The following is a 23908-nucleotide window of genomic DNA, read 5'->3' as shown; positions in this document are numbered from 1 at the left end:
ATTTATCAGTTGAATTTTTCCCCTGCCTTCATCAAACAGACCACAGAGAGGCTTACAGTATCATTCCATCAAATATAACAACTTATACTGTTTGAAATATTGTTCAAAAATGAAAGTTAGAAGTTGAATTGAAAATGTAAGCAGCAAACAACAACCCCACAGCATTCTGATATCTAACATGGTTGCAATTATTAAACACGCAAAGCCTAAATTAACAAAAATACCTTCGACTAGAATCAAAAAGTTACTATTAAGGGGGATTATCCAACTGTCAAAGGGAGAGAGTTGCACAATCAGGGTGCCACTTCAGAGAAATCCCTGTTTGATGTCATTGTTGAATGATAATAATGATGATGATGATGATGATGATGATGATTATTATTATTATTATTATTATTTATGCAGGACCACCAACAGGAACTCCCCCACTGATTGAAAGGCATAGACCAGTATGAACTGAAGGAGGCACTTATTCAAGTTTTTGGATCCTGAGCCTCTTAGGAATTTAGATACAAATGTCAGAGCCTTCATTTGGGTCTAGTAGCATATAGGCACCCAGTGCAGTTCCCAAAGGAAAGATATCATGTGATTCCATCCCTGGACTGAAACAGCAGTCTTGTTGCTGTGCACTGTATTAGCTGCAGCTTCCAGACTACATAACCCTACGTAGAGTATATTGCAGTACTCTAAATGTGAGGTTTGGAAAACTGTGGCCAGGCTCTATTCTTAGCATGATGGCAACCTGGAGGAAACAACCGGTATTTTCTTCTCATTTTGCACTATATTACTTTAACTGGGCTAGCACCACAGCTCACCACAAGCTCCACCAACTCTCCAGCCGCAACAGCCATTCACAATCTCCCTGTCTAGTCTTTTTAATTATTTCACCACACTGGTTGTGGATTGATGCTGGGTGTAAGAAATAGAAAATATATAAAGTGTGATAAATAACAGCAGCATTTGGCATCCTGAGATGCAGGCAATGAAGTGTTAAAGGCCCTGAAAGAAATGAAGGTTGTTGAAATATGCAATGCAGTAAGAATTTTGTACATGTCTTAACAGTACAGTTGTCATACCCCTGAAAAACCCAGTCGTTTGCTTTTCTTGCTACACAATAATGAAATAAACTAGAATAACAGTGTGATGACAAATGTTCTCAGGGTTTGTATGTTTATATTGGTATTTATCATTTTCTTTTTAAAGGCAAATGTTATCAAAATACCTTTTGTGAAAAGAAGATCTGGAGGAATATACTGGCAAAACATGTTCAAACCACATTAAGTATCAGTTTGAAACTATGTTAGAAGGGGGCGGGGAGTGCAGCTAATACCAATCTATCAAAATTAAAACAGTTTAAAGGAGCACAATGAAATTAGAAGTTGTATCTTTATGCGATGATGCAGGTGGATACGCAGGCGTGGCAAAGAAAAGAAGATGAAATAAAGAGAGGGCGTGAACCCTTATGAAAGCAAAACTAATTATGGGACGGGATCTGTCTCCGTAGCAGAATGGGAAGAAAGCCATTAAAGTCAGCAATCTAAACGTTCAGGCGAACATGGAGTAAATTTGCAACCAGTTATGTAATATAGTATTTAGTTTTGCAGACACTATGCCAACAGGAAATAGACGTGTGGCTTATTTATGCATTGGACACCTATTTTAAGACAACAGCCTTTAAAAAAGTACACATGGTAGCCCATTTCATGCAGAAATTGGAATGGTTAACATTTCAAAGCCAGTCAGTGGCAGGCCCTGCCATGCATCCATGTGAAGTGATGACTCAGGTAGCACCACCAGGCAGCACAGATGAAGGTGGCTTGGGTGCTGCTACAAGGCTTTTACAATGTTTTTGTCCTTGCAGGAGGGTGGCATCACCTTGTCCTGTGCTAATGCTATGCCACAATGACAGCTGAGGGGAGGGCAGGACATAATGTGACACTCATTGCTACAAAAATTTCACTGAGGATGAAAGGTACTCTCTGCAGAGGTAAAAAGATACAGTGAGAAAAAATGTCCACAGAGGGGGTCTGTCACAACAAACACAACAAAGGGTCCTGAGGTACCAGGCTAACAAATTTATTGCGGCCTACTAAATATTCATCGGCCAGAGCTTACTTTGCCAAAGACGTTAAGTGGTAATTTCAATGGATAGGTGTGTAAGGTAAAAGGTAAAGGCCCCTGGATGGTAAAGACCTGTCAAAGGCGACCCTGGAGTTGCGGTGCTCATCTCCGGTTTCAGGCCGAGGGAGCCGATGTTTGTCCACAGACAGCTTTCTGGGTCATGTGGCCAGCATGACTAAACCGCTTCTGCCGCAATGGGACACCATGGCGAGTGCCAGAGCACATAAAAATGCCATTTACCTTCCCGCTGTAGCAGTACCTATTTATCTACTTGCGCTGGTATGCTTTCGAACTGCTAGGTTGGCAGGAGCTGGGTCAGAGCAACGGGAGCTCACCCCATCGCGTGGATTCAAACTGTCAACCTTGCAATTACTTAGCCCAGGAGGCTCAGTGGTTCAGACGACAGCGCCACCTATCTCTCTATCTATCATCTCTCTATCTCATAAAAATGGAGTGAAGAAAGAGTTGGAGAATAATCTTACAAAATGAAGCTAAAGACCAAGAGATCACTGTGCAGTGCACAAACGAGTAAGAGATTCAATAAAAGCGGGTGTGACCCACTCCCAGCTGGTTAGGAGTTTGCAAAGCAAGGTTATACTACTAAAAGGGGACATTTTCTTTCTGCTTTAAGCTAGCCACTCCCAGTCCCTACTGATGCTGAGTTTGACAGACTCAGACATGGTAATACATTCCAACTCAGCAGCTTCACATCTGAGTCTCCTTTTGAAACGTTTTTGCTGAAGTATGAAACACTTTGAAGTATGCTACAGAATGGACAAGAAGAGTGCTGAAGTGTCAACCCTTTTCGTAACCCGTCCTGGGACCATTTTGTGAACTAAGTTGTGTTCAAAGTAGACCCACTGAAATTAACGGACCTAACTTTCTCATGTTCCTTGAAGAAAACAAAAAACGAAAAGTTCATGGAATGTCTGATGCAAAGGTAGACAACATGGTGCTTCCAGATGTTGTGGACTATAAACTCACATCATTCCTGACCATTGAGCATCAGGTGGGGCTCATGGAAATTGTGGTTCATAACATCTGGAGTGCAACACACTGGCTATGAATTAAGACTTTGTTTGCTTATTTATTTTTACCAACTCGACAGAGAGAGAGAGAGAGAGAGAGAGAGAGAGAGAGAGCGTGCACAGATCTCAACAATATTCTCGTTATAATAAAAAAAAACCTGCCTTCAGAATCAGAACCAATTGCTGGGGCACAACAGCAGGACTACTGAGCTGCTGCTGCTTTTATGAGCTTCTCACAGGCATGCAGTTGGCCATTGTGGGAAATCCGTATGCTTGGCTAGATGGACTTTTAGTCTGATCCACCAGAACTCTTTTTATGTTCCTAAGGGTAGTTATTAATATCTATAGCAACAGAGCAATAGGTCACATTATTTTCAAGGCAAGAATAGCTGGGAGGTGGCCACAGATATAGCAAAGATACAAGTGTTAAAAAATCAATGGTATGCATCTGGTAGACTGACTTTTCAGGGCTTGGCAGACATAATGTCTCACCTTGGTGGTGGATTATTCTCAAATTACAAAAAAAATAAAAACATATCTGGTCATGTTTCAGCCACATCTCCACGAAGAATGAAAAATATTGTGGAAACAAGGCCCACCTGTCTGAACGATATTCTAGTGACGAATAGACCTGGGCTGAAAGCAGGAGTTGCCGGGTGGGGAAGACATTTACAAAAGAATTGTTTCGTATTATGACTTCAGGTGTGCTGGCATATACATATATATTCCCTGTACGCTATTAGAACATTTCATAGCATCGCAGTTTCATAAAGAAAGAGAACTATGAATTCATAGAACTAGGACAGGAAAATGGTATATCCTGTTAAAAGTTTCAGTTTAATATTATTAAACTGCAGAAACACCAGCAGTTGTAAATATAGTTTCAGCAGCTAGAGAAACAAATAGATAGTATAAACTTGAACAAAAACATATCACACATATGTTATTTCAGGCCTGTGTACTTCTTCAAAATGCTGTAAGTGTCAAAGATTTCACTTGCAAGGTAAAATAAGCAAATTCTGGCAGTAACATAAACTGTCCACATAATCACTTGGGGCTATGCTCATGTAACTTCATTGGAAAGTTCAAGAGAAATGCCTAGCTATGAAAACCCATGCCATTTTGCAAATACGCAATGCATTAATCATACGTACTGTTGGCATCTCAGAACATTTCTAAAATATTCAACCTTATAGGTAATCTTACTCATGATCTGACATTGCTTTCAGAGTCAGGCTCGCGTTATTGGAACCTTTTTAAAGTGATACATTTCAAAGCCGCAAGAACATATCCTTCCAATAAAAAAGGAACATGTTCTCATTTTTAAAGTTAAGGATTAATATGTACAGTGAGAGGCTACAGCTGTGAAGAATTTTCTTTTCAAAAAACACATTAAATTTATCCCAGAACACTATGAAATCAAAGTGTGTCAAGTGTGATTCGCAAAACAGCAAAGTTGGAGCAACCATACTTAGCCCCGCTGGAATCAATGGACACAACATATACATAAATTCTAGCTGAATTCAACTCTTGAACTCTTTTGAGTTTCCATGCAGAAGAAGCCAATGGCACTAGCTCAGTAGAGGAAGTCAAGGAAGACTAAATCCAGTCATAGGTGCAAGCTGAAATTTACTGAATAATCCGAGATGTTTCAAGCATTCAGAGGTTCACCTTCATGGAAAACTTGGCATTAAGAAATGGGGGAAAGAAATATTTTTGTCCACAGCTTTCACTTGCTCCACACTTTTGCAATAGTAAAGCTTAAAGACAGTAGGCAGTCTGGTTATCTGTTTTGAGTTGCCACTATACATGTTGTTCCACTTGTACAGGGTGTAGGATTTTGCAGCCTGAGATCGTAGCATGGGCTATTTGGCTTCAGCTGGGCAAAAGGTTCAGACAGCACGTGGCACCAAACCAACTTCAGTGTAGAATACCTTTCATGTACCAAATAAAATTTAGGACAGATGCTTTTTAGATACGCGTTCACAAATTTCCAAGCTGGGCTTGAATCTAGCATGCAAGGTAGCCATGCGATTTATTCTTAAAGCATCAAATTGCCCGGTCAAGAAGAACTAAAAAGTATTGTCTTCTATTCCTGGTTTCCATACAAACCAGTCATACATAAAAGCATGACTTTTCTGCAATTGTTTATACTGTAGTATATTACAATCAATAGGACCAGCAGCTACTTTTTTTATTTTATTTAATATTTGCATTCTGCTTTTCCAACAACAATGCTGAGTTCAAAGCAACTCACAATAATGGCAATGAAATTTTAAAATGAATAAACATCATCTACAAAGCACAATACTATATAAGTAAAGCACAAAAAAAATTCAGGACAAACTCTGCAACTCCTTCCATGGGAGGTGACAGTATTGTCCCAATTACTGCAGTTACTTGGCTCAGCAGGTGGATCTCAAACTGTTTACAGTGGGGGCACCAAGAACTGGGAGGGGGGAAGCTGAAAAAAGTTGGCAGTACAGTGGTACCTTGGGTTAAGAACTTAATTCGTTCTGGAGGTCCGTTCTTAACCCGAAACTGTTCTTAACTTGAAGCACCATTTTAGCTAATGGGGCCTCCCGCTGCTGCCGCACCGCTGCTGTGCAATTTCTGTTCTCATCCTGAAGCAAAGTTCTTAACCCGAGGTACTATTTCTGGGTTAACGGAGTCTGTAACCTGAAGCGTCTGTAACCTGAAGCGTCTGTAACCCAAGGTACCACTGTATTCTCTTCAATCACTTGCTTGCTGCCTCCAACTGGTCCCTGTTCCTCCTTTGGCTTTTTCCAGGGATCCCAATAGATGCAAATGCAAGGATGTTTCCCTTCCCCAAGACTTCCCCAGCCTTGTGTCCTCCAGATATATTGGACTCCAGCTTTAATTATTATACTACTCTTTATGTATCGCTTGATACCGCAATGTCTTAAAGTGATTTACATCCCATCTGACCATTGGCCGGGTTGGGAAAGGCCGCTTGCAATCTAGAGGACAAGACAGACCTTCAACCAGACGAATTCCAGCAGTCTGCATACAGCTGAACCTCAGAGGAGGAAAGGCTGAACTTATTTTCTAGTAGGTTTCTGTACTGTTGGCAGGCAGTGATGTATCTGTGCAACTGCAGCCGTGCCCAGCATGAGGTCGGAAAAACAGAAAAAAAACATTAGTCCTGTTTCTTTGCTGGATCTTATGCAGTCTTTTTGGCAGGTGTGGAGAAGGAGACAGCACTATTCCTCTAAGCTGTACAGTTAAAATAAAGTGACAGAGGAGGGAGCCAGCCTCCAGTTTTTCAGGCAACTGGCCCAAAAGAAAAATAAATAAAAATGGTACAGGCCAACTTTTTTTCTTGCCAGTTTGGCAACCTTAGATCGATGTATCATTCTTCTTGGTTGCAAAACACTCTTATTAGCATATATTGCAACCTTTCTCTTTTGTTTTTAGATAAAATTGAATAGCTAATGCTATGGCACTAAAGGCTAAGAAACACTATTTACTACAGTGAACTATAAGAAATGTGTGCGATTCTCCAAATTAATGCCGGCATTTTGATGACAGCTGCAAAAATTTACATACTAGTTGCACAAACTTTGCTTATGAAAAAGTGCCTCCAACAGAATATTTCAATTTAGATCAATTTATCATTTTAATGCCCAAGCAACACTATGAATTTCTAATTATTATAGACCAATTATTACAATTGGTGGGTACAGTTTTTCAATATTTAAAACTTGGCATACCAGCCTACTGTTGTGTTACTTAAAAGTAATTACAGGATTGCTTAAAATCCTAAGCCCACTTGTCAGTTGGCCTTACTTCAGGGCAAACATGGTTAGGATTCTGCTTTTTAAAAGAAAAAAGACATTAGTTGTAAGATATTTACAATTCAAAATTAATGAGTCTTCTCCCACCAGTACTATTAAAAGCTTATTGCAGCCATTGACCAAAGTGGAGGTGGGGGGGGGGGGAGTCAGAATGATATGGCAAATTTGCATTCAAATTCAAGGGACTTCAGAAATCTGTTTCTCATTTAATCTTCCAGCCAGAAACATTATTTTCATATGTAAACAACTGTTGCATAATCAGAACTTTTCTGAAATATAGATTTTATATGTATAAAAGACACACCTACAAATGTTAAGAATATCATTCAATAAAATGGCATGTTTCTAAGGTAAATTATTGATTACCTTCTAACAATCTCTCTTATAAGGAAAGATTTTAAAGAAAATTTAATCTGGTGTCCAAATATAACATTACTTTAAACATGAGGTCATCTAAACATCTGTCTCCAATATATCCACAGGGATTTAAATCAAAAGTCTGCTAAACATGTACAATCATTTAAAAAATAAATAACAGAACAAATTTAGTCTTGATTGTGATTATCATGCATTTTAAGAGGAAACATTTATTCTAATAAGAAAAGTCTGAATTTAAAGTTTATTGACATTAAAGTAACATAATTTCATACCAAGAATATGACATTGATTTATATTTACTCTAATTTTGGGTAATATCCCCTGTTCAGTACTTGAGAAACAAGACTAGTGCTCTGACAATTTTAATATTTGAAGGCCTGCACTAATGTAATATAACAGAGGTACTGAGGGAGCAACAATTTTTATTTATCTATTTCAAAAGGAACATAATCAGTCAAAGCAAAACACTTCAACAGCTACAAACAATGTGTGGCATCTGTCCCTTTGAGTTCCCCTGCTCCATACCATGTGGATTCCATACCATACCAGTGCAACTACACTTAACTCACCTGCTTGAATCAATAGGATATATCATTCAAGAACACATAATGCTTGAACAACACTACCACCCAAAGAAGCCCCATGCCTCATTCTTCCCCTCCTCCCTCACACACCTCCCTACCAGTCAATGACATGGGCAGGGCACTTACAGAAGGGAAAGGACCTTTCTTTCTATCTTGGCTACCACACAATAAACAGTATCCGGGCAGTGAATGTAACACAGTCATAAAACAGAATAAAAATAGTCAAAATCTGGACAGTGATACACACTAACCAACAGTGAAGCCATATACAGTGGTACCTCGGGTTAAGTACTTAATTCGTTCCGGAGGTCTGTACTTAACCTGAAACTGTTCTTAACCTGAAGCACCATTTTAGCTAATGGGGCCTCCTGCTGCTGCTGCGCCGCTGGAGCACGATTTCTGTTCTCATCCTGAAGCAAAGTTCTTAATCTGAAGCACTATTTCTGGGTTAGCGGAGTCTGTAACCTGAAGCGTATGTAACCTGAAGCGTATGCAACCCGAGGTACCACTATATCAGAAAAGCCCTGTGTAAACAGAAATGTTCTATGCAGCCACAGTACTCATGGTGCTTTCTTAATTGTAATCACAATGTCAATAGTTTTTAATAATGGTTCTGATCTTACATAGAAGAGTTACTATAGAGCAATGGTTGAGTGACAGTTTGAATATCATTTCTGCCTCACTAAGCAGTCTTTGGCCAGGGATGAGAAAATTGCGGGCCTCCAGATATTGTTGGATTCCATCAGCCACTGCAACTTTGCCCATGTTCATCTTGTTAATAATAATAATAATAATAATAATAATAATAATAATAATAATATAGTTTTTAAACCCCACACATATGGCTGGGTTTCCCCAGCCACTCTGGGCGCCTTCCAACAAAAGATTAAAAATACATTAAAACATCAATCATTAAAAACTTCCCTAAACAAGGCTGCCTTCAGATGTCTTCTAAACGTCATATGGTTGTTTATTTCTTTAACACCTCCTGGGAGGGTGTTCCACAGGCCACTACTGAGAAGGCCCTCTGCCTGGTTCCCTGTAACTTGGCTTCTCACAGTGAGGGAACCGCCAGAAAGCCCTCAGCACTGAATCTCAGTGTCTGGGATAACGATGGGGGTGGAGACGCTCCTTCAGGTATACTGGGCCGAGGCCATTTAGGGCTTTAAAGGTCAGCACCAACACTTTGAATTCTGCTTGGGAACCATAGTAACAATGTCCTACCATACCGAACCAGTGTGGTGTAGGGATCTGATTGTTGGACTAGGAACAGGAAGAGCCAGGTTGAAATCTCCTCTTGAGCCAGGAAATTTGATAACTGTGGGTTAGTCACTGTTTCTCAATCCAACTAACCAACTCAACTCAATGGGTCATTGGGAGGTAACAATGGGGAGAGGGGAGAATCTCTAGCTCCTTGGAGAAAGAGCATGATATAAATGTTATAATACATGGTTGTTATAAGGAGTGTCTAAAGAAGAGGTTGGTAAGACCCGCCACCCACAAACTCATAACATTGCACTTTGTAAAGTGGCTTTTTTTGCACCGTAACCGCTAATATTACAAGCAAGCACCTAGGCGCCAACACTACAGCTAAAGTAACAGCAATATTGTGCTTCTATTTTCAGGAACAGCTTGGGATGGCAAATGTGGAAACTCTTGTCACATGAGTCATTCTTCAGCAGTCAGCTTCACCCAAGTGTTTCTATGGCTGCATCCAGATGGCTGTTGATCATGAGATTGGTGGTTCTCATGCATGCAAGCTTTTTACACTGTCCACGTGGCATGATTGGCAGCAAAATGCCGGCCCATATTCCCCACCCCTTTAATATTCTTTTTGAAGGGTTGATCCATTAAATTGGGGCAGAGGAAGAGGAACCTGCTACCAACAATGACCCATTTGCAAATTAATCCCCCACCTGGTAACACCCTCAATTTCTTCCACTGAAGTAAATAATTGGAAATTGGATTGAACCTGTTGCTTCCAAATCCTCAATAAGAGCCGAAAACAGGGTTGATGTGGGAGGTCTGTGATTAGAAATCACAACTTTCCCTTTTTTACTTTAAAAGCAGCTACCAAGGGGTGGGTGGGGATATGACAGATCTTGCTAATACAAGAGGGTAAATTGCCATTATGTATCTATGTGTTTTGTGTCAAATTTGGTTGAACATACTGCTGTCTGTTGTGCTACAATGAAAACAAATGCCAGGTTTTCACCACAATACTACCTTTTACTTCCTTCGGTATCCTCTAGACTAGAGAGCAAGACATGTTTGTCATTCTGCCCTTAACACATGTGCACGGTGAACTATTTTCCCAAATGTGTCACAAACACAAAAGCTATATACAGCTATAAAGCTTCCTGAAGCAATTTGATTCCCATCTAATACAGTGGTACCTTGGGTTAAGTACTTAATTCGTTCCGGAGGTCCGTTCTTAACATGAAACTGTTCTTAACCTGAAGCACCACTTTAGCTAATGGGGCCTCCTGCTGCTGCCGCGCCGCTGGAGCACAATTTCTGTTCTCATCCTGAAGCGAAGTTCTTAACCTGAAGCACTATTTCTGGGTTAGCGGAGTCTGTAACCTGAAGCGTATGTAACCTGAGGTACCACTGTACTGGGCTGCAGTTTATGCCTACAAAGCACACTCTCTTATATAAGCAAGTTTTAGTGCAGAACAGCTTCAGAATACTGGTCTAATATTGCACTCTTCAGAAGTGAACTTCCGGAAATTATATTTTAGCACGCTGGATTTCTTTTCCTTTTTTAAAAAAAATATGGAACCTGATCCAAACTGCAAAGTATGGAGAGGAAGGGAGGGTTAAGTTTTTCCTTCTTGTGCCTGTCTGGAGACAAAAAATGTCAAAAGATCCCAGCTCAGCTGCTCTCCCACAGCACTTTTAAGGGCAAATAGTAGCAGAGCGATTTTCAGCTGCCATCTGGCATTGGAAAGAAATGGTTGATTCCTACCTCCCAGCTTGTTATGCTCTCAACTGGGTCAGGTGGGGTATGCTTCTGCCTTCCCATGAAAAACCAAGGAGCCAACATTAAATGTGCTTTTTGAGATACCTTAATGTAACGTGTAGTCTGGCCCTTTAAAAAGTGCAAATAGTACGCAAAGCAGGAAATGAACTTGCCAAATAAGTTTGGAAATTATTGAAAATGTACACACACACACACACACACAGAGAGAGAGAGAGAGAGAGAGAGAGAATACTCTCACCAATAGCACACTAAATTTTCTATCTAAAATTTCACTATCCATTCAGGTGTTGCAGAACAATGCTTATACATATGCATTTCCTGGGCACCTTTGACTGAATATGGGTAAGTTATATGAAGGGCTACCTGTTTCTACATGAACTTGCTAGCGTGTTAAGATCTTCTGATGAGGCCATCCTAATGAGTCTCTGGGCTGTGGACACTGAACCTCTTCACCCATGGAGGGGGGTCACTTTAGGGAACAGGGTTGGAATAGCAGGGCAGTGGAGGGCTCTTTCAAAGATGAAAGAAGCTGGGGGGGGGGACTCCTCCTCCTACAAATGTGAAAAGATGTTGGCAGTGAAGCTGGCAGCACTGTTTTCCCACTGAGGGTGGGGGGTGAGGAAAAGAAATGTCAAACTACAATCCCACCCCCACCCCGGGAAATGATGCTAGCAGCAACATTTACAGCTCCTTGTTGGCTGCAAAGGGACACCACTTGCAGTATTTTCTGCCGGGAAACATGAGCATTGCAGTTCAAGGCACACAGCAAAGGTAAAAGGTATAGGAACTGGCAGATGGAATTGGGACTCTCTTATCCCTACATCACTGCTTATACAGAACCAAAGGTACAATCCATTTTCAAGATATACATCAAGCTACTCCCCCACTTCTTCTCATCTGTCAAGAACCTATGGCATAACTTTCTAGATGACAATTATTCACACCTCAGCTTTGGCAACATAAAAATTGTGAAAATCTTATGCAGAATGTATTGCTGTTGTCAGCGACATTTTTTTGGTAAATTGTCAATTTTAATTTTGAGTTGTTTTATCAAAATGGCTATTTTTAATTACTGTAAGTGAGCTGCCTTGGAGAACTATACAGTGGTACCTCAAGTTACAAACACTTCGGGTTACAAACTCTGCTAACCTAGAAGTAGTACCTCAGGTTAAGTACTTTACCTCAGGATGAGAACAGAAATCACGTGACGGTGGCAGCAGGAGGCCCCATTAGCTAAAGTGGTACCTCAGGTTAAGAATGGTTTCAGGTTAAGAACGGACCTCCGGAACGAATTAAGTTTGTAACCCGAGGTACCACTGTATTGACTGAATGGGGGTAGGTAGAACTGTAGTTGGCTTTTCTAAAGAAAATAAACATAGCTTCTTCTCAGTAAATATGGTATTTCATGTTCTCTACTAAATGCTTTCCCCATCCATGCTACATAAATCTGATGCTCACCTGTAAATACAGCACGTTTAGACATGTTTTGTTCTTTTATCAGTTTTTAAAATATATTAAAGCAGCATTATACTGCCATCCAGTGGCCAATTTAGCACATATATGACAAAGCAACCTTCTTACTGGGTTTTGGGGGGGGGGTTGACGAGGGGCGCAGCAGATCTGTGCAGGCACAACCAATTCACTTAAGCAGCTAACAGTGCTACTCTATGCAATGCTACTCTATGGAAGTCAGTCCTATTGATTTTGGCTTGGAACAGCGGATAGATACAAGATTGCAGTCTACTATTAAAAAAGAAATTTCTGTACTGCTAATAGAGCTAAACTGATTATTGACCATGGTCTCTGCTAAATAATATATCTATCTATCATCTATCTATCTGTCTGTCTGTCTGTCTATCTATCCAGGCATCTAAAGACTTATTCATGCAGACTGGCACAGATGTATTTGATAGGTTTAGTTAATAGTTAATCAGTGGTCAAAATATATTTCTGCCTACCTGGTGCTATAATATTTCACACAAAACATGACAAATTGTATAGTTTCTAATGTTGCCATAGAGTTAACATTTATCACCAAGGATGAAATTCAACATTGTGCAAGTGATCTTCTCATCCTTCCTGCTCACTCAGAGATCGAATACTGCAATGTGATGAAGTAAATTGGATAAATTGCATAATGACAGTCAAAATGAGCCACAGCTGACATTAGCAAGGGAAGGCAATTCCACCCAATATCTCCTCCTTGTGAGCATTCTCACTGTCATCCACCCACATGTCTGTGTGAAGAACTGAATCGCAAGATCATTTCTAACCACCTAACCTGGGCATTGTAGCAGTTGGAACTGCTGGAACAGCCTAGGGGCTGGTGCTTTGAGGAGAACTTGCTTCTTTGCCCAACTTAGTACTACTGAGACATCCCTGGACTTCCCAATTCTTAGGTTCCAGCCACTATATAGTCTTTCTCTCAGTTATTTGCACTCATGGACACATTGCAGTACAGTGGTACCTCAGGTTACAGATGCTTCAGGTTACAGACTCCGCTAACCCAGGAATAGCACCTTGGGTTAAGAACTTTGCTTCAGGATGAGAACAGAAATCGTGCGGTGGCAGCGGGAGGCCCCACTGGCTAAAGTGGTACCTCAGGTTAAGAACAGTTTCAGGTTAAGAACAGACCACCAGAACGAATTCTTAACCTGAGGTACCACTGTAAATACATTAGTAGCCAGAGAGAATCCAGAGAGGCTGTTGGGCCCCTAGTGGACAGGAGTAAAAACAATGCTGAAGGAGAATAAAGAGATTGCAGAGAAACTGAATGAATGATTTGCATTCACCTTCACAATGGAGGATATAGCACAGATCCCAGGGCCTGAACCAACTTTTGCAGGAAGTGAGTCAGAGGAACTGAGGCAGAAAGTGGTGGTGAAATCTAGGCCAAATAGACAAAATATAAAGCTGACAAATTGTCAAGTAAAGAAGGCATTCACCGGAGTCTTCTTTAAAAAACCCTCAAGTGTGAAATAGTTTACCTTCTAACAAAAATATGTAACTTGCTCCTCAAATCAGGCTCCATACCAGAGAACCAGAAAGTAGGCAATGTAACAACTTTTTAAAAGGGGTGGGGGAATCCAGGGAGATCCTGGATATTACAGGCTGGTTAGCTTAAAACCTGTCTCAGGAAAACTGGTGGAAAGTATTGCTAAAGATAAAGAAAACAAACAGAATTGGCATGGCTTATGCAAGTGCAAGTCGTGTATCACAGCCCTATTAGAGTTCCATATTTATATCTTCATACTGCAGATGAAGAAAATGATGTAAACAAACTATGTGCAGTACAGGCAACTTGCGCACATTCAAACAATATGTGGCAGTACATGCGCAGGCTGTTTTCAGACCGGGAAGAGCCCATAATGGGGTATAAACATGATGACCTGGAACGCAACCCCTGCACAAAACAGGGGTTCCCTGTACTTCACTCAGTCACAGTTATGGCCTTTTGTTTTCCTTTGATTTATTTGTACACCCTATTGATTTGTTTTGCTGCTGGATTCTAAAAAATCAATAAACAAATATTTTAAAAGAGTTCTTTGAGAGTGTCAACAAGCATATAGAGGTGGGTCCGGCTGGCATAGCATACTAGGACTTGCAAAAAGCTTTCAAACACATACGTCACCAAAGACTTAGCAGTCACAAAATAAGAATCCATCAGTGACAGCCACTAACTTAGATGTCTGTGGAAGAGGACTGGGCAAATTTGTGAAGAATAAGGCAATCAATGGCTACCAGCCATAACAGCTATGCTGGGCCTCCACAGTTGGAGTCAGTATACTTCTGAATACTAGTTGCTGGAAACTACAGGAGGGGAGAGTTTTCTTGTGGCTCAGGTCTTGCTTGTATTTGACTGGCCACCATGAGAACAGCATGCTGGCCTAGATGGCCCATTGGCCTGATCTTATGTTCTTATTTATAGAAAGAGAAATGCTACAAGATAAGCATCATATTACTTGCTAGTTTTGTGGTCAATAATAACTGCCCCAAAAGACTCCAATTTGCTGCCTGCTGTGCTATTTGGCAATCTGCCTGTTCCTGAATGTCCTCTCTCTGTGAATGAGCAGAAGGGCCTCCTTGTCTTCATTCTAATTAATTAAAAACAAACACATCATTGTGCTCCTAAAAAGGGTAAAATGGAGAGCCAAAGAGTAAATCCTACCCCTTGGTTTCCAGTTTCATTTAGGTTTTAACTTAAAACCTCAAAGAGTTCACACTGAATTGAGTGTATCTTGAGTATGATACATATATGTAGCACACACATATACCAATAACTATGATGGTGTGCAAAACAGGGAAGTTCAAACATCTCTGAAGACCAGAAAATAGATTGTAGCATTGGCCCTCTAGAACTAAGTTCAGAAGAGCAGTAAATAGGGCAGGCCAACCAGAGTTCACAATACAAATAAAAGGCCTCAAATTATACAGAACTGTTAGTTGGGCTGAATGTTTTCAAGCAATTAAAACACTGTTTTTGGCTTTCAGATCTTTGCAGCTTGTTTCAGTCTTGCTGGTATCCAAAGGGTCGTCTGTTCAACCTCAGGTCTTTTACACAAGGCCCAAGCCTAACCTAATCAGCCTGCAAGAGAAGAGAGTTCTGCATGTGTAAGGGGCCTCCAGGGCACAATGCTGATAACAGCACATCTGCATGCAAATATTCATTTACATTGTAATGTGCTTCTGAATCTCATTGAACTGTCTGAATACACCTTCTGATGCAAATGGGAATGTTTATCTGCATCCAAGGCCACTTCTTGTCCATGACCCCAGATATATTAGTACATGTATTAACTTTGTTATAGTCCACTTAACCATGTTTACTCAGAACAAGCCCTATTTAATATTAATGGAATTTTCATAGGTTTAAGTATCCTCAGAATGGTAGTCTTTGCGCTGACACCAGAGGTGTGTGTTTTTAGGGTTCACCTTATACTGGTGATATAAGTTGTTTTTAAAATTGTGTTTTAATTGTTGTCACTCAGCCTGGGACCTTAGGATGAAGGATGGGTAATAAATTAACAATAATAGCAGCAACACCTAAAGGTAAAGGTAAAGGGACCCCTGACCGTTAGGTCCAGTCGCGGACGACTCTGGAGTTGCGGCGCTCATCTCGCTTTACTGGCTGAGGGAGCCGGCTTACAACTTCTGGCCAGCATGACTAAGCCACTTCTGGCGAACCAGAGCAGCACATGGAAACGCCGTTGACCTTCCCGCTATCTACTTGCACTTTGACGTGCTTTCGAACTCCCATTGCTCAGTCCCTGTTCCTGCCAACCTAGCAGCAACACCTACTAGAGCTTTATTGTAAGAATCATGACTTGCAGGCCTACAACGTAATTTACACAACTCGGGGCAAAAGCCTGGGATTATTATTATTTAATATGTGAATAAAACAACAACTGGCTACCCACATCTTTTAGGAACCATAAATTCACAACTTGACCACCCAAAAAAATCCTAAGAACCAATTCAGATAAACACAGCCCCTGTAATTTATCAATTAACAGAGATGCCATTTAATCCAAACAAGAAAAAAAATGTGGATATAGAGACCTGACTTCAACCCGGAGGATCAAACCAACGCTACAGCAAATGCCTCTCTTCTGAATGTGAATTCCCCAATGCTCTGAAACTACATGGCTTTGACTCACATCAGAGCAGCTAAGGAAGGTGGAGGAAGTCCACAAATGTCTTGCCAAACACAAGGTGGTTGTTTTAAAAGGAAATTCAGAAGCAATACAAAACACAAGTGAGTGAGGAGGAGAAGACTTTAATTCTAAACAGCAAGCAATATATACATACCAAGCATGCACTTCTATCTGCCACTTGGAAGCCCTCAAGAAGTGGCGAAGTTACTCCCCCAGTCGCCTCAATCTGCACGGCCCTGCAGCCGATCAATCCCTGCAGTAGCTTCTCAAAACTTCTGCCCAAACCATCCGATTTTATAGATTGCCACCTTCTCCCGATGCCTTGCTCTCCCACAATAATTTCCAACATCAAAGTAGGTTTCCAGCACTATCCTCCCAGACTAAGGCAGCTGTGTGAGGGGCTTCACCTCCTCCCAACTGATTAGGACATCAAAAACTGGTCTCAAACCATCAAAAACTTGAGGGGGAGGGAGGGGGAAGGAACAGAGGCAGGAAGGGTAACCATGTTAGATCACTAACTCCGTGATATACATGTTGTCTTCCGGATGGATTTCCCATACAACACGTTTCGCCTTAACGGTTTCACATCTCAATTTCTCCAGTCACTGTCAGAAACAACTTAATAAATCCTTTCAGTGATGAATCTAGGAAGTGCCGCTTAATGCTTTAGAAACCGTCTGTCTGGTCCTATAAATACATATATATATATACATAAATGCATATATATATGTATATATGTATATATCCTACATACATGTTCAACTGGTCTACTGCTATCGACAGAAAGATCCATGGGTGCTCCTGGTAGATCACGGTCGATCGCGGAACCCTTATGGATCATGGGATTTAAATAACAGGGAATTAATGTTTGTCATGTATGGCATTTGCCCCCCAAAAGTTCAACAACTCTGCTCTGCTCTGCCTCCGCCCCCCAAAGCTCAACAACTCTGGTCAGTCCTCCCCGCAAAAAGGTCAACAACTCTGATCAATCTTCCCTTAAAAAAGCTTAACAACTGTGGCTCCTCCTCTCTCTAATGTCAATGGGTAGATCACTGCCAGCTTTTTATACTGGGAGTAGATCGCAGTCCTTGGGAGTTGGACGTGCCCGCCATATCGCATCGTACACACACCAACACACGTTTATTTATTTCACTCCAGAAGCAAACAGCCCTTCCTGGTACATCAGCTCCCCCTTCCTTTCGAGCCCAAAGAGGAGCCCTTTCAGGAAGGAATCGCAAGCGGAGGCGGCGCCCAGAACCCGGGACTTCCCTTTACGCAACGTGAGGAGGGCGGAGAAGCCCGGCCAGAGGAGCCTATGGGGCTTGGAGGAGGCGGGCCTAGCTCGGCGCACGCGAATAGAAACCGAGGAGCAGGGGCAGAGAGGGAAAGGGGGCGGATTCCGGCACCCGGGCAAACTTTGCAGCGGTTGAAAAAGCAGCAGGCCGCCGCGCGGGAGCCGAAAGCTCTCCAAGAGGCTTCAGTAACGGAGGAGGGCAAGAGCGCGCCCGCGCGCAAAGGGTTCGTTCCCGGAGTCGCCGCCGACTTACCCGCGGATCCTCCGGCCAGGATCTGGTGGGCCGCTTCGCGCCCAAAGCCCCTGGCTTTCCCGGTCATGGTCACCAGCGCGCGTGGAAGTGGGTGGGAAACCGCGTGGAGCTACGCCAGTGTCGCGCTGCAGGAGGAGGAGGAGGAGCGGCCCCGCGACTGTCTTGGGAGCGCGTCCGAGGTTGCGCCGCCGGGGAGGTCGGAACACCTCCTTTTGGGTGGCGGCGGGAGGGGAGGCAAGGCGTCTTCCCCTGGGCTCGGAAATAGCGACGGGGCGGGAAAAGGAGAGGGAGGGGAGCCAGGAGCAGGCGGGTCGGAGCCTTGGCAAGAAGCGCCCGCTTTCTCTCTCTCTCTCTCTCCCCTCCCACCCCTACGAAGTTGGCCGGGGGCGCCCGGCGCTGTAACCTTTAGACCACACTACTGGGACCCGAGCCAGAGCCAGCCCAGGGGCTGGAGCCTCTGCTGCGCAAGGAGGAGACAAATGTGGCAGACCCGGAGAATGCCGGGCTTATCCCTTCTAGAACGTCTAAAAGGACTCCGGCTTCGTTTAGGAAGTTGGGGCGCGAGGATAGAAGACGATCCCCTATAAGTTCCCTTCTCGCTTCGGCTAGCAAGAAAATACCGCCGGGTGTCTACCGCGCTCACAGTGCCGGATTTACATATAAGCTAAACAAGCTATAACTTAAGAGCCCCACTCTCTTGGGGCCCCCCAAAAAAATTAAAGGAAAAAAACACCTGGTTGTACATTTCCAAAATATAAGATAAAAAACAAATAAAATAAAACCTACAAACAGCAATAATGTTTTGTGTTGTATAGGCTCCTATGATGTAATACATATTTTTTATGCAAATGGCTTTAGATACTTATTAGGTCCATAAGTTACCATATAGCATATATTCAACACAAAAAACAGTGACCGTTTGTTGTTGACAAAGGACAGCTGGACATTATACCTTTAGTAGCTTAGGGGCCTCATCAAACCTAAATCCGGCCCTGCACGCTCAACTTGTTTTTGAGAAATTGGGACTCTCCATTTGTCAGCTGTCTTCTCTCCCCCTACCCCACCGCACCCCCAAGAAAGAGTTTGTACAGTCACTTCTTTGGGAAATGCTACAAAACAGAGAAAACACGCCCGCACCCCACCAGTACGCTCTCCTATTCTTGCTTCAGACCAGATGGGCTAAGATACCAGTAACTTTGCTGCCTGATGTGGAGTAAGAAATTGCACCCTGACACTTGTCAAATGACAGAGTACCCATGGCTGGTTCAGTTGTTTTAGGAGAGGAGGGAGGAAATGGCAAAGATGCCTGTCCCTCTTCCCTGCAGTAAAAAAAGCACAATAATAATAATTTTCTGCCCTTTCATGAACAATGAAAATCAGCTACCCAAAGTTGTTGCCTCACACTCCCTGACGGTAGGATTAGTTCTGCTAGTTGGCCCCATTAGGAATTGCTTCCAGACTGCTTTCATAACAAGGAGGTGAGGTCAAACTCTGATAAATAATCAGCAGCAGAGAGAGAATGCAAAGGTCTTGTGCATGCATGAGGACACTTGCAAATCTGGCAGCATTATCATTAACTGCTTTGAGGGTTTGTTTGTTTGTTTGTTTTTACAATCAAGCAATGTATAAATTTTAATAAATAAATCTGACAGTCTATGGAGACACTCAGCCCTTAAGTACACTTGGAGACTATGGGTGAATCACTATATCTTATCTTAAACTACCTCTCAGAGTTGTGAGGATCAAATGTCCCCTGGCCCCAAATGATGTATGCAGTCTAAGCACCCTAGAAATGGATTAAAATGGAATAAACAAAAGGATGTATACAGTTTTACAACATGCAGAGGTTAACATAGGCTGAGAAATCAGAGAGAGGAGCTGAGGGAAGTCTTAGGGGGGAGGGGGGGTTTGTGGGGGAGGGGGAGGGGAAAGGGGAGGAAATAATGAAGATGATTTGTTTTGATAATTTGTTATGTTGAAATTGTTAATAAAAACTTTTTTAAAAAATGGAATAAACAAAAGCCAATGTAGTATCATGGATATTTTATATTTACATAGAAATTTCTATGTAACATATATAACCGTTACATATATAAATCCAGTTTAAAGAAACAATTATGAATATAAACAGTAGTTTAAAATAACAGCAGCAGATACATAAAATCGATTTGAATCTAAAACAGGTATCAACTGGGATAAATGATGCTAGATACATCTTAACCACAAAGTTGGCATAATGGGGGGGAAATAGCTTAAAGCTCTAGCAATCTGGGCCCATAAAGATTCAGCAAAAGTGGCTGTCAAAAACCACTCAGGAGATTAAACTTTTCAGTAACTGTGTCACCTGAACACAAAAAATTACTGTAACTGAAAAACGTCAGCTAAATAGTTGAACATACAGTCCATGACAGCTTATGTAATACCAAATTTGTGCTCTGCAGGGAGCTGGCTTCAGGCACCAGGCCCTGCATTAGAACGATGTCTGCAAACAAATGCTGGCAGCATCAACCTTGCCACGACCAGAGGAGGAAAGACTACTGGGAGGGCCCATGGTGCATATGCAGCAGCACAACCTGGCACTTTCTTCTGCTCCAGCTGCAACAAACCATGTTTATCCCGTATTGGTCTCTACACCCACCACAGCCACTGTAACCTTCCAATAGTTTGACTTGACACCCAAAGGTGCACTCCTCCATTGTCTCCCGAGGCAGATGCATGGCATCAAAAAAGTCTTTAAGATACCTCAGCATGTATATTCCGTTAACTTATTTCATGCATTCCTTTTGAGGGGAAGGGGACCCTATTTTGGCAACTACACCAGAGCCCCCAACCACCTTAATTTGGCCTTGGCCAATTCATACAATATAGCAAGACAGTATACAGCATGGTGTTAGGGGAGGGGAAGTATCTCTAGTGGGTCAATGTCATGCTCCTTCTGGGGTTGAAGATCTCTCCCTCATTGCAGGTAGGATAGGAACCACTGTAATACAGTGCCTCTGATACCCATTCCACAGTCAATCCAGGAGGATAACATCGTCAGTTGTATCAAATTGATATTGAGATATCAAGTAAGAAGTTTGCACTCCCCATAGAATCATAGAATCATAGAGTTGGAATAGACCACAAGGGCCATCGAGTCCAACCCCCTGCCAAGCAGGAAACACCATCAGAGCACTCCTGACATATGGTTGTCAAGCCTCTGCTTAAAGACCTCCAAAGAAGGAGACTCTACCACACTCCTTGGCAGCAAATTCCACTGTCAAACAGCTCTTACTGTCAGGAAGTTCTTCCTAATGTTTAGGTGGAATCTTCTTTCTTGTAGTTTGGATCCATTGCTCCGTGTCCGCTTCTCTGGAGCAGCAGAAAACAACCTTTCTCCCTCCTCTATGTGACATCCTTTTATATATTTGAACATGGCTATCATATCACCCCTTAACCTCCTCTTCTCCAGGCCAAACATGCGCAGCTCCCTTAGCCGTTCCTCATAAGGCATCGTTTCCAGGCCTTTGACCATTTTGGTTGCCCTCCTCTGGACACGTTCCAGTTTCTCAGTGTCCTTCTTGAACTGTGGTGCCCAGAACTGGACACAGTACTCCAGGTGAGGTCTGACCAGAGCAGAATACAGTGGCACTATTACTTCCCTTGATCTAGATGCTATACTCCTATTGATGCAGCCCAGAATTGCATTGGCTTTTTTAGCTGCCGCGTCACACTGTTGGCTCATGTCAAGTTTGTGGTCAACCAAGAATCCTAGATCCTTTTCACATGTACTGCTCTCAAGCCAGGTGTCACCCATCTTGTATTTGTGCCTCTCATTTTTTTTGCCCAAGTGCAATACTTTACATTTCTCCCTGCTAAAATTCATCTTGTTTGTTTTGGCCCAGTTCTCTAATCTGTCAAGGTCGTTTTGAAGTGTGATCCTGTCCTCTGGGGTGTTAGCCACCCCTCCCAGTCATCCACCAGGGCAATCTAGACATACTCAGGGCAGCATTTAAGTTTTACTCAGTGTAAACCCATTGAAATTCATGAACATCATGTAAGTTAGGCCCATTAACTTCAGTGGGTCTACTTCAGTGAGTAAAATGCCACCCTGTTATTAGACTTAAAGCCCACCCTCAACAAAATGGTTCCAGGATAGGTTACAATAATTGTTGACATTCGTCTCCTTGGGCATTCTGTAGGACTTTCAAGTTTCCCATACTTCAACAACAACAAAAATTCAAAGGGAAACTTCAAAGTGAAGTTGCTGAGTTGGAATTTATGTGCCTATTTGAGTCTTATCAGATTTGGGCTCAATAGTAACTGGGAGTGACTAGCTCCACAGAAAAAAATATCCTATTTTTAGTAATAAAATCTTGCTTTGCCTACTACTAAACAACTGGGAGCAAAACTTAGTTGAATACATTTATGCTTTATTTAATTTATTTATTTGTACTCTACCTTCTGGAGAAAAAACCTCCCAAGATGACTAACAAAAGTCAGTTAAATGTGTATTTCAATCTATTTACTGAAACTGCAGCAACTAAAACCCTGAAAGCCAGCATAAAACTGTCAATCCATTCCAGCATATTGCCCATTCTTCTGAGAAAGATACCAAATCAATTATATTCCCTTTCCCCTCCAAGCCATTTTAAGTGCCTTGGCATAATATTCGATTTCCAATTTAAAGCACCCCCTTCCTTATCATTATTTCATGCGGTTCATGATTTGAATCTCATGACAAAAAGCCCAAATCCTGCCTTGCACATGGTGCTGAACAAAACCATTCGCCGCAGGCTGAAAGCCTCCAGAACATGAATTTCTGCACTTCTTTTGCTCTGGACGCGGGTGGCGCTGTGGGTTAAACCACAGAGCCTAGGACTTGCCTATCAGAAGGTTGGCAGTCCGAATGCCCGCAACAGGGTGAGCTCCGGTTGCTCCATCCCTGCTCCTGCCCACCTAGCAGTTCAAAAGCACATCAAAGTGCAAGTAGATAAATAGATACCACTCTGGTGGGAAGCTAAACAACATTTCTCTGCGCTGCTCTGGTTCGCCAGAAGCGACTTAGTCATGCTGGCCACATGACCTAGAAGCTGTCTGTGGAGAAATGCCGGCTCCCTCGACATATACAGCGAGATGAGCGCTGCAACCCCAGAGTCGTCTGAGACTGGACCTAATGGTCAGGGGTACCTTTACCTTTACCTGTTGCCCTAGTGTGCTTTATTAAACAAATAAGCTGCCTTCTTTCTCTATTGGAAGCTAAACAGCCACGCACCCCAAGTTTTTGCCAAATCAGTCCTAAAACCTCTGCTTTCCTGAAATATTTAAAGGCATCCCACCCAGTCACTGCAACCAAGGCCCCATCATTGTGAGCCTTTCTGCTCGCTGGTTCACCCTGTGAGCTTTTATTGTGCAGGGCTGAGCATAGAGATAGGAATTGTAGAGTAACGAGTCCGCTGCTGGGACACAGAGCTTCCCAGTTTCTTTCCCAGGCTCCTGTCGGGTGGAAGTGTGAGCTGCCCATAGAAAACAATGGAGAAACTCAAGTTTAAGCTACAAAAGGGAGCAACAAAGACAGGGGCTTTTGCTCTTTTTAACTGAGGAAATGGGGAGAAAAAAATACTGTGGAAAACGTGAGAGTTTTTTTCTTAGCTAAAGAAGAGTGTTTAAAGATTATTATTTTTTTAAACAACCTAGCATGCCAGTTCAGTTTCCTTCTCCTTTATTCTCCATGGCAACAGAGGAGCTGTCATCCTGGGAGCAGGAAGCAGCTAGCACATTCCTAAAATCCTTGCACCGAGTGCACACCCACACCC

General features: G+C 42.3%; 1 protein-coding gene across 4 annotated transcripts in view; it reads right to left on the bottom strand.

Annotated features, from left to right (window-relative positions):
- Positions 1 to 18748, bottom strand: part of SLC25A21 (solute carrier family 25 member 21) — a 274630-nt gene extending 255882 nt beyond the window's left edge. For 2 of the 4 annotated variants that reach the window (XM_053380149.1, XM_053380158.1), the window contains exon 1: positions 18114 to 18748. In XM_053380149.1, coding sequence (XP_053236124.1) covers positions 18114 to 18180 — 67 coding nt within the window. In that variant the 5' untranslated portion in view covers positions 18181 to 18748. The remainder of the gene's footprint in view (positions 1 to 18113) is intronic. The other 2 variants (XM_053380122.1, XM_053380112.1) reach the window with 2 other exon arrangements.
- Positions 18749 to 23908: the final 5160 nt, after the last annotated feature.

The sequence above is a fragment of the Podarcis raffonei genome, chromosome 1, assembly GCF_027172205.1.
Source record: "Podarcis raffonei isolate rPodRaf1 chromosome 1, rPodRaf1.pri, whole genome shotgun sequence".
Lineage (NCBI taxonomy): Eukaryota > Metazoa > Chordata > Lepidosauria > Squamata > Lacertidae > Podarcis > Podarcis raffonei.
Note: the sequence above shows the minus strand (reverse complement) of the source record. Positions and strands in the feature narration are given on the sequence as shown.